The sequence below is a fragment of the Adiantum capillus-veneris genome, chromosome 9, assembly GCF_014529385.1.
Source record: "Adiantum capillus-veneris isolate H3 chromosome 9, ASM1452938v2, whole genome shotgun sequence".
Classification (NCBI taxonomy): domain Eukaryota; kingdom Viridiplantae; phylum Streptophyta; class Polypodiopsida; order Polypodiales; family Pteridaceae; genus Adiantum; species Adiantum capillus-veneris.
The window spans coordinates 80,498,827-80,510,924 of record NC_140939.1 but is presented as its reverse complement, the minus strand read 5'-3'; the positions used below and the strand labels follow the sequence as shown (position 1 = coordinate 80,510,924).

At 38.8% G+C, this 12,098-nt stretch overlaps 1 protein-coding gene across 4 annotated transcripts in view; it reads right to left on the bottom strand.

Annotated features, from left to right (window-relative positions):
- Positions 1–7,158: 7,158 nt before the first annotated feature.
- Positions 7,159–12,098, bottom strand: part of LOC147450717 (uncharacterized) — a 108,403-nt gene continuing 103,463 nt past the window's right edge. For all 4 annotated transcript variants that reach the window (XM_086520785.1, XM_086520786.1, XM_086520788.1 and 1 more), the window contains one exon: positions 7,159–7,821. In XM_086520785.1, the coding sequence (XP_086376911.1) occupies positions 7,687–7,821 (135 nt within the window). In that variant the 3' untranslated portion in view covers positions 7,159–7,686. The remainder of the gene's footprint in view (positions 7,822–12,098) is intronic.

The following is a 12,098-nucleotide window of genomic DNA, read 5'->3' as shown; positions in this document are numbered from 1 at the left end:
AAGCTTGAATAATCTACCAAAATAGATAAAAGGATATTTTGGAAATTTTTGAGATTTGAGGGGTATTTTGGGAATTTCCACAAATAAGAGGGGTATTTTGGTAATTTTTCCAAAGAAAAAATTGAACCACGGGTTCCCCTTGTCCACTGGAATAAGAAAGCAGATTCGTTTCTCACTAAAAACACTAAAAATCATGAAAAGTAAAAAATAACGTGAAGATCGCTCGAAAAGCATACTTTTACAAATGCTTTTCACTTTAGAACCTTATAATATTGTCAAGCAAGCATTCCTAATTCAAAATATGGCAAAACGAACATTGGAATCTATTTTTCTTATTTTTAAAAAAGACCTAAAATTTGGGGATCTTACATTCTTCTGCACTTACAAAATTCGAGGTGTCCTCACCTTGACATGATTAATAAGTAAGTGTAAAACCTTCTATAAATGTAATCTAACCCGACTATGCCATTATTCAATTTTTATCTTGTCCTAGAGACACTTCAGTTGCCACAATATCAGAGAACGTTGGAGCATTAGCAAGGTCAAAAGGCCCAGAAAGTTCTTCATTTTCTCCTTCATCTACAGTAGCTGCATGGACACGAACGTTTGATGGATTTCCTCCACCTTGAGCATTCTGAGTTCTTTTGGGTTGGGTTCCTCCTTAAGGCTCTTGATTCCCTCTTGAACGAGCTGGTCTATTGGATTGTCCATTTCTTGTAAAGATTGGATTCCCATGTCTGAAATTCCCTTGGTTTTGTGATGGTTCTTGGTTTGTATTAGGTCTAGACTATGAATCTCCAAGGTTCCTGTTAGTATCCATGCTTCTAGCATCATTTTGTCCATCAAGTTCATAATTGTCTGGATCATTAAACAGACAATCTCGAGGCACATGGTCAGGCTCAAAACAATTGAAGCAAAGGTGATCTCTTATTGCCCTCCTGCATAATATGGCTTCTCATGTCTAAAAATATGAAGATCTAAAATTATCCTCTAGTAGAGGTCTTTTATTATGTTTAATATTTCAAGCTCAATCGGTTTACATGCATCAAAAACATCCTGTTAGTATCCATACTTCTAGCATCATTTTGTCTTACAAGTTCATAAGAAATGATCTTGATTTTCACTTCAAAACCTCTCTTTGCTAGTGTAGTGTCCATAGCTCTTTAGGAAATATCGGTGTCTTTACTTTGTCTCCATCCGCAGCTTGGAACTTGTCGATCAATAGGTTAGACAAAATCTTTCCCATCACTTTTTCAAAGATGTGAGCTTTCTCGTTTGATGCGATGTCAATGAATTCAGGAGGTGTAGCCTCCCAAGGCTTCTATGGTCTTCTGTGAGGCATTTTGGTGTCCAAAAACCAATTGGTTAGCTTCTGAATTTAGTCAAAAAAAATTCAAAAAAAGTTTTAAAAAATATAAACTTGACTATAAAATGAAAAATGAAAAATACAAACTTGACCATAAAATGAAAAATGAGCATAACTTGATCAAAATTAGTCTAAACTTTACCAGTGCATCTAGGACAACTACATGCACTAAATCATGAGGTTACATGCTAGCTTTGGCCCTAAGGTACATGGATCATGATTCATCTTGTAACACATTTTGGAGGACAAGTCGTTTCAAAATTGGGTATTCAACACATCATCTATTGTACCAAAGAAGGTTCAAAACACAAAGAAGAGTATCTTCAAGCAGTGAACCTAACATAAGATGGATTTGGAGGAAAAAGAAGCACTTATCTTCTCCGCAAACTGTAAAACCGATGACGTAGTGGAGAGTTAAGTCTCAAAACACTCAACCACAACAATTCAACAAAGAAAAACCAAGTTACCAGTGGCCCTAGGCCGTAGGGCTGCTATGCAGACCATATAGGTGCCCTAGAAAACCATATTTCATCCTATGGATCTGTGTTGGTATCTTTAAGAATCTATAAGAGCCTAAAATATGTCTATGACTATTTAGGACCATAGGGATAAGATGTTTTGTATTTATAATATACAGAGAACTCTATAATCTTGGAATTGTATTCGAGTACTTGTTAAATGTGTCACCCTATGGTCCTACATACATAGGACATACATGTAGTACTGTAAAACCGGAGGATTATAGGGTAGCTTTTTTAGGTATAGAAAAGAGAGAACTCTATAACCTCAACACTGTAGGGTACTTTGTGCATGTAGCACCCTATGGCCCTAAGGCCATGGGGTGGTTTTTGTATGTACCACTATATGGCACTAAGGCCACATAGCATTTATGGAGTACTTTATACACGAAAATAACTCATCTATAGCCTTTGGACCATATGACATATTTTAGTGAAACAACTCCTTTCTCTATTTTCTTAGAAGTATGTAGATCCTAAGGACAAAGGATGCCTTCTATGTTTGTTGCAGCCTTATTTCCCTAAGACCATAGGGTGGCCAAGGTGTCCATAAAGAGAATAATATAATACATATGAAAAGTATCCAATGGACCCAAGGATAATGACAAACTAAGTGTTCTTCTAGAGCATCCACGTTGACACTCTTTGGTTGTGGAACCATACAGGGTACCCTCTATATGATTTCTATGACCATACCATGCTTTGTTTTGAGCCTAAGTTATTCTAGCCTTATTTTTATATATTGGTATATTAGAACCCTAAGGACCAAGGGCCATAAGAGTTCATAATAACATAAGGGTTTGTTGGAGCTTTATTTCCCTAAGGCCATAGGGTGACAAAGGTACCCTTTAACATCCTAATGTACTACAAGCAAAGAGTACTCAATGGACTCAAGGCCATTGGTCGCCAAACTATATTTGTAGGCAATCTATATTGAGACTCTATGGCCAAGGGCAATAGGGTACCCTTACATAGATCCTATTTCTCTTTGCTTCTTAAGTTTCACTTGGACCATCACAGAAGACACCCAAATAAGCTAAAAGCATGTAGTGCTATTAATACACATCTTAAAGACTACATAAAAAGCTAAACTATGCTACCCTTATGGCCTCAAGACCATAGGGTCCTTTGCAAGTGTATACTATAAATGGAATTGAACTATAATTTACGTACTTATGGAAAGGGAAGGGTACTAATAATACTAAAAATAGTTTTTTAAGTGCAAAGGAGAGCATTGAAAAGAGAATCAATAATAGCTTTGTAGGTGCTCGTTTTAAACAATAGGTAGATTTTCAAGTCTTCAATTTCATGTTTTTCTTGAATTTAAAGTCACATGATCACAAAAAATTCTTTTGTATATTATTAAATGCAATAACACATTTACTTTTCTCAATGTTCTTAATAGCTACTTATGCAAATTTGGTTGTCTAACAGAATCCTCAAAAGTAGTGGATGCTAGAAGTTTTAAAAGAATTAAAAGGGTGGCATATCTTTATATGTTAGAAAAACATCCTCAAGAAACTAATCAAGGTCAAAACTTAAGAAGGAACCTTTTTAAAAGTACAAACACATCCACAAAGTTCATTAATATGTTTAAGCTTTTCACTTCATTGCATTTGCTTGTCTTGAAAATATACAAGCCAATTTATAAACTTACAATTCTCATACATTATACAACCATTACTTTGTAATAAACCTTGATAAAATATTATAATTGCTATAAGACAAGCTAAAAATCTATACTAGTCCTAGCTTTCCTTTATTTAAAAAATTTCAAGATATCCATTTTAATTCTATACATCATCCAAACGAAAAACAAAACCATAGTTCTAACCAAGATACTCACACTTTCTATCTTTGAATAAAACCATATTGCAATTGAAGAATTAGATCTTCACATAAATCAGCAAACAAATGCTTTATAAACAATGTATGCTTTGATACTTGATGTTCATTGTGTAGGCAAGTATTTGACATACATAACAAGTATTTGAATACATAACATACATTGTCTAGGCAAGTATTTGACATACATAACAAACATTGAATATACATTTAATCTGGATATTTGAAATACATAAACCATCAATTCACAATAAAATAATTTACATATTAGCATAGTAATGAAGATGAAGAAGATGGCAAGCTTAAGCATTGAAGCATGGCTCTTGGTTGGATTTGCATTCCATAGCCAAGATTTTTGGTGTAGGCTCTCAACTTCTCCACAAGCTTGGAGAAGGAGATGGAGCTCTTGCACTTTGCACTTCACATAATGAGTGTGTGTGTGTGTGGGGGGGGGGGGGGGGGGGGGGTGTGGTGTGGAAGAGTATACCCCCCTCAAGGTCAGCCCTAGCTTGCCTAAGGTCAAAGGAATTTTTAAAACTAACATTTGGAGGTTTTTAATGAAGCTAAACCTAAGGTCTTTTAAGCTCCATTAGATGCACGTTGCTATTTGATAGACTACCTCCTTTTGGACCCCTATTGAGATGTAACCATCTCTCCTCTTGGTCCCTTGTTGAGGTAAATCTAAAAGCACTTATTGCACATTGCTCTTTAGTAGACCGTCTCCTTTTGGACCCCTATTGAGATGCAACCATTTCTCCTTTTGGTCCCCTGTGTGTTGAGATAGGTTTAGAAACACATATCTATATCCTTTCCCTTTTATCTTTCCATATTGAATGATCAGTTTAATATGAAAAAATGATTTGGTAAAGTTAGATATTATATTTTATGACACACTCAATAAAAAATTAAAATTTCAATCAATAGCAACTTAACATGAGCATAGAGCAATGCTACTATATGAGAGACAGGGGATTAGCACATGCAAGTCTTCATCCAGCCATGCCTAATATAGGCCCTTGGCCTACTAAGTATAGGCCCCTTGTACCGCATGTGTGTCATGGCCCTTGGCCGTGGGCCCATCTTACCCTAAGCTTGACATTACCTCCCCCTTGGAAAATCATTTCCTTCCTCAAAAACAAAAGTGGTGATACCTTTGTTGACATTGAGTTCAGTTTTTGGCTCAAAAGCTAAACTGAAGAGGGAAGGCTATATCTATATTATGCTCATTACCTTTGTCATGAAACACACTTTGTAGTGGGACTAGCAATTCATCAATTGGTAGTAGTTGAAGTTTGATGACATGATTGGCAAGTTGATTTTAGAAGATATCAAATAATAAGCCATCGATCAAGTAAAGTGTTGCACTCATTCTTGATAAAGATGGGAAGAAATCTAGGGGGAGTACCATGAGAGAAGCAAGCAATTAATCAATCAATTGCACAATAAAAAAGATATTGAATGCTATCATTGCAGCAAGAAAGCCCTTCCCTACACCAATGGTTACATGGTGGCTACAACTTGCGTTATTCTTGCAAGATTCTATAGGAGGATTTTGTTGCAACACGATGGTTGGATACGGTCCATGTGATCAAATTATTGTATGGAGAAATGGTGGCTACAACTTGCATTGCTCTTGCAAGCCTTGTACAAAAGGATTTCTTGCAAGAAACATTCAAATGCAATCCATATCCTTGAACTTATTCTCTTTGGGGGATGATGAGAGCTTTCCTATTTGGCCTCATGACCTTTGCTTCCAAGTGTGGTATGACTTTGCCATGGATCTAGCAATAATGTCTCATACAATTTTTCGTAGCATTGATGTCATACTAAATGAGACAAAAATGCACAAGTTCTCTTGCAGAGACGTTGAAGGTTACTTTCCAAGATATTGTGCCACATTTTTATTTGCAAAGACTATATTGCCCATGTGCCACATGGTAACAAAAGTGTGCAAAGTGATGCTCTCATAGCTCTCTAGATGAGAGGGGTAGAGAGCACCTCGAGATCGTGAAGTCACAAATTTCCCATTGGAAACACGTCAGCTAAGCATGAAATAATTGCACGTCTCCGTCACATGTACAAAATGCAATATATATGATGAAATCCATCCCAAGAGGTTACATTGTGTTCACAACAAGTTTACATTGAGTGACTCAAGTACATGGAGTTTACTAGCATTTAGGTTGATATACTTTACATGTGGTCACAATGTATAAGCGTCACTGAATGGCACGTTCTGGTGCTTCTATTGCCCCCATTTTATTGCTTGATGATTTTTCATCCTCAAATGGGACTGCTCGTCTTCGCCCAAATTTATAACCCATGACCACACAAATTGCTTCATACACAAATGGGCATTCTATCCTTTCTGTTGCTTTGAGCACACATCGCTCTCCTTCACTATATTTTCCACACCCTCATGGTTTTTGCTGCTAATTAAGAGTATGGGAACCTAGGGCTGATTGATTTAGGTATTATGTTGCCAAATCGATCCAACCCTTACAAGATTCCCTAGGAAAAAATCTAAAACTGCATAGAAAAAAATTTGTATGGATCAGATGGTGTTTGAAAGGTTCAAAGTACTTTAAAAAGGAAGGGCTTGCTCGGAGGAAATGTATGATTGAAAAAAAATGCTAATTGATCCAAGAACTACTGTTTTTTGAAAGGTTCAAAGTACTTTAAGAAGGAAGAGCTTGATCAGAGGAAAAGCATCTGATCCATGTATGCTATGAATCAGATGGTGTTAGAAAGGTTCAAAGTACTTTAAAAAGGAAGAGCTTGATCGGAGGAAATGTATGATTGGAAAAAATGCTATGATCCAAGAACTACCGTTTTGTTACTTTTTACTTTATTTAACAACACGAGGGCGCACAAGGGGAGAAGCTTATCCCTTGCAAATATTAACCATGAAACATGGCCGAACAAGGGCCACGTACCAGCAGGCAAAAGCCACACGTAGGCATCACCATGGCCACCTAATCGATGCACATGTACTAGGAACTTCATCCTCAGGTGACCCAATGGAGGTGGAGGATGCACTCGAGTGTTAGCCTTGGCTACATGAACACCAGGTGAACACAAGGTGTCCCTCTAGAAGGGGTGTTAAGCCCACAACTCATAGGTTGAGAAAGCCAAAGCCTTACCGTTAGTACTTTATTTTTTATTTTTCTTAACATAAGCGCAAGAATCTATTAAGGGAGAATTGTGTTCAGGCTTTTAACTTGCGGGAATTTTAATTTATGAAGCACTAAAAATATATGCCCTATATTGGATTGCAAGATGACAATTTAAAGGGTGAGAGAGGTTGGGCAAAAAGCCAATTTTTCTAGGAAGGTTTGTTAGAAAGCACAATCAACCTGGATTAGAATAGAGAAAATAAGCTTAACTTCTTTACTCTACATCAACAACCCAAACTTCTTTGCCAGATCCATAGACAATTGCCATCGTTCTAAAATGACGAAAAAAAATTGAAGTTTACAATCAAGTTCAGGCAAGGAACTTGATGCACACATGATGGCACTTGCCTTCCTCACAGAATTTTTGTTGATTTCTTTCACCATTTTTTCTCTTTTTAGACACAATCAAAACTTGTAAGGTGCCGCTGGGAATCGAACTTGGGTCTTTACACCACACACATCCACCTTAACCACTAGGTTAAGATCCCATTGGCTCTTTCAACATTATTGCTCAAGCATGTCATAGAATTTAGCACAGGTATTATTACATGATACTCGGAAGTAGGAAGGACACGGCAGAAGCCATGCCTCTTGAGCCACTATTCACTCTTCGACTGGTGTCTTGCTTTCCTTTCCAAGAACTATGTACTCATAACCACGTAGTAATGTACAAATCAAGAGGCAGTTCAAAGCTACACGACCAAGGAGACACCTTCGAAGAGATGAAGTTGAAAGTTTACCCATCAGCATCATTACAAGCTCCTTGGCAGGGCACAAGGGGTCATGGGGAAAACTTAATGGCGACCCATAATGCTAGTCTTAAGTTTTCAGGTGATTCGGTACAAGTTTGAATAAACCCATAAATGCTAGTCTTCAGATGAGCTCGATGAACATCTGGTTTACAAATTGGAGATACCTGCAAAGAAGAAGAGATTCGTCAGAATTGGCTATGTATGACTTCAGTATTCTTGAATAAAAGAAGAGAGAGATTTGAATGCAAATTGTTCAGACTAAACAACAATCAACACAAAGTACTATGGGCGGAACAGACTGTCAATGGTAATGAAACATCAGATCAAATGGGCTGGAACTTCTTTCTTCTTCACCTGGCTAGGACTGAGCTTTCTTTCTTTCCTTTCTGAACTGGCCTCTTTTGCGAGTTCATCTCAGGAGAAAAATTGGGATTGATGTACGTTAATTATTCCATGGATGATCTACTGGAGATTCAACAGCATCCAGCAAGGTTACTGTGAGAGAGAGAGAGAGAGAGAGAGAAAGAGAGAGAGAGGCCTACATACCAGGAGACGCACACAGAGACAGATCTTAGTGTTCTTTCATCCAGAGAGTGAGCAGAGATGAGAGCAGCCAGAGAGGACTAGGAGAGGTATTCTAAGTGATGGAGTAGGGAGATCTAGGAGGCCCAGGATGAGGGGATGCTCCCAGCACCGGAGGAGGTTGCAGCATAGGATCAGATTCATATTGGCACAACATAGGAGACTCCCTATGCGGATTCTCACCATGGAGGACATCGACACAATCATTCACCGACCGATGTGAGCCATCACCGGATTTGATACATACATATCCACCATGTGTATTTTGAGACACCTACCCATTTTTTGTATATGTACCCCTCAGCTCATGCTACCCGCCTCTTACATCTCTATTGGTGTTCTTGTTTAGTATAGTTTCTTTCCTTTATCCAAACTTGTATCAGATTCATGGTCATTTTGGCCTCTAGAAGACGTTAATACTATGTTTCATTTCATTACTCTCGTTTGGATCAGCCAAAGAGCAGCATCTCTCTTCATCTCTAATACACGTGCACACTATTTCTCTCTCCCCCCCCATCCTCCTACTCTCTCACTCTCTCCCTTGCCTTGTCTCTCTCGGATCAGCCCGCCAAAGGTAAATTCCCTCTCCCCTTCAATTTTGACAGGTAAAGGTTCTCCCTCTCTCTTTTGTTCTCACCACCCTCAATACACACATGCACTCTTGTTCACACACCATCACCCTCTTGTTTTCTCTTGCTCTCATAAGCTGCCAAGCAAAAAAACATCTCTTGCATTCATAGCCATACACACACACACTTACTATGCACACACTCTCGCCATCTTACACGCACTCAATGCATGTACACACACATGAATATAAAAACACCTAAAAGAAACAGACACAATGCATACATACACATTCACAATAAGCTTTTACCTACAACACACACATGAACACCATGCACTACACGCCCTTACACACGTAAACAAAAAACAAAAAACAAGTTTCAACGACCATAATTGACAAAGGCGACGGCTAAAACATGCCACAAACAAAGCAATGGCACCAAAGGCGTGCATCGAGCACAGACAACCAACCGACAATCCCCAGCCACTTCTCATCAACCTCAAGTGGCCTTTTGGCTAGTGAGTTGCCAAACAGTTTGTAATTTGTGTAAATAACCCCAAGTCCAGCTTGCCCTAGCAGTGAAACCCCCATCCAAATTTCTTTGTAATTTTAAATCCAATAAGACATCATATACTCCTCTCTTTAGACAGTGGTCACACAAGCCCTGCCTAGAGGTATCTAGCACTCATCATCCTCTCAAATAACACCAAGATTCCAAGCCATGTGCTTAGCCCCTCATGTCTAGAGGATGGATACGCATGATTAGGTGAAAATAGCACTCACTGATCACCTCGTTCACCTATGATAAGGGGAAGTCTCTACACACGAAGGAAGCTCACGACCTCCATCTAGGCCCTATCTCTCTTAGCTCACTCCATCTATCGACAGGCTCTCTCTACACACCATCCATCTCTCTCAATGTGTCTCTCACACCACGCATTCTCGACATTCTAGCACCCACAGTCTCTGTCGATAGGATCCTCACATTATATAGACTAGAAGGCTCGACACTTGCAGACTATATCACCATCATGCTCATACATGCACCAGAAGGTGCCTCCTTCGATTAATGGGGAGAGTTACCTCATGTATAGATTCTATAAATAAATGGCTAAGCCCAAGTTCTTAAGTTTCTCATGTACACCATATTCCTCATTGTGCATGATGCATAGCTTGTTGTCTGGTGGTGTGTCAATTGATTAGATGTCCCCCGCGCTTCCCCATTTCCCCGCTATTGTTTTAGGATGTTTATAGCTCTCTCTCTCTCTCTCTCTCTCTCTCTCTCTCTCTCTCTCTCTCTCTCTCTCTCTCTCTCTCTCTCTCTCTCTCTATATATATATATATATATATATATATATATATATATATATATATATATATATATATATCGTCATGACATCTCAAGGAGTGTAGTTGTTATGCTCCTCTGTCTTTGGCTCTAAGTTGTATAGTTGGCATATCCTCCGCTCTTGGGGTACAAAAGTATATCTACCTTTCTATCTCCACAACCCATGGGAGGAGGACTGAAGTAGCCATTTCCTCCCCCATTACCGAGGAGTCATCCATGTCCTCACTCTATCAATCCGCATGAGATCCTATCTTATAATCTTATTAATCTCCACAGACGTTAATGCGATGATAGTGCGTCCAAGGAGTATTGAAAGAGTGACAATTTATTCATAGTCAACCTCAGTGTTTACACATATGGTAACGCACCATGAGCACACGTGCAAAGACATCGTGCTCTGGTGTGTGCATAATGTGAAAATTTAATATCTACCTTACTCTTAATGCTTTTTGCTATGTGGGACTAAGCGCTACAATGTTCATAGTGTGATGTATGCAAAAACGGATGTTGCGGCTGTTGTCATGTACATACCTAACCAGGCCGTGGATGTGATATCATGACATGCTTTCTGCTTTTTAAAACATGCTTAAATTGGTTAAGGAATGTACAAACGTCAAGTGTGTACAAATGTCAAGGGTTTTGAAGTGGCACGCTCATCTTACCTCGAAAGTCCAATGCAGGCAAGTTTCATGTATAGCCGCAAAAGAGATTCACGGTGAGAAATGGAGGTTCAATACAAAATTTGAGCCCACGAGAATTTTCCCACGAATTTAGGGATTTTCCCCAGCTCATTTGGGCTTTTTACATATTAAAAAGGCATTTGTGGGCTAAAAATGGTCATAAATGACCCAAAAATAGCATAAAATAGCTCAAACTGCCACATCAACGACGATGTCTTTGTTGTTCAAGCTAGGGGGATGTTTAGAGGCAAAAGTGAGCTCCTTTGGACATCTAATGAAGGAGATATTGTAGTTCTAACTGGAGGTGCTAGTCGAGGCTATGAGGCCACCAATAAAGGTTTTCTCTCTTCAAATCCTGGGGGATTCACTTAGGGGGGAGGGGGATGTCACCTGCATGCAACCATATGGAAAAAACCCTCTATCTACAGACCCCATAGTACTACACCAACCCCCAGCTCCAAAGAACCCATACCCCCCCCCTCCCCCCCTTTCTACAATGCTTGTATAGTCAACTTGAACACCTCCTAATATGTATACGGGTTGTAAATATTGTCATTTTTAGAAATTTTGATAGTTTCCTTTGTACATTGACACTAATTTCAAAATTTTGATAGTTTCCTTTGTACACTGACACTAATTTCAAAATTTTATGCATTATGATGGGAAGCAACAGCAAGAGAGAGGGAAGAATGACATTGTTTCCGAGGAGATTCCGAGTTTTCCATGTCTCCTAAACAACTAAGAGGGCAAAATGGTCCCTCTCTGGCTATAAAAACTTCTCTTATTCGGTCAGTCTGTGTCTATTTCTCCCAAGACTTATAGCAAATGTTCTCTGTAGATAACATTGCAATAATTTTTAACCACATTAGTGAGCATCATTTTTTATAAATGCTCCAAAGAAAACTCAATAATCTTCATTCCCAACTTGTCCTAGAGCAATGTGGCAACCCCTAGCATTTTATGGCTGTTGGCTAGGCTAGGAAGCCAAGGACAATTATCTTGCTGATAGACTGAATCCGTGCTTTGTTGCCCACATGCAACCTGAGAAAACACCACCACACGCTTCATATTCAGCATATCAACCTCTCATTATTGTTGGTATCATCATGAGCAAATATTGAGGCTAAGAAAGCAAGCAACTGCAACATGCAATTGCAGTACGCTTCCTAGCTAGTCAAAGACGAAACCGATGTACCCAAAAAGATTGCGCTATTGCTATTAGTATAAAAGGAAATGACATTATCACGCCGAATATAGACTAGG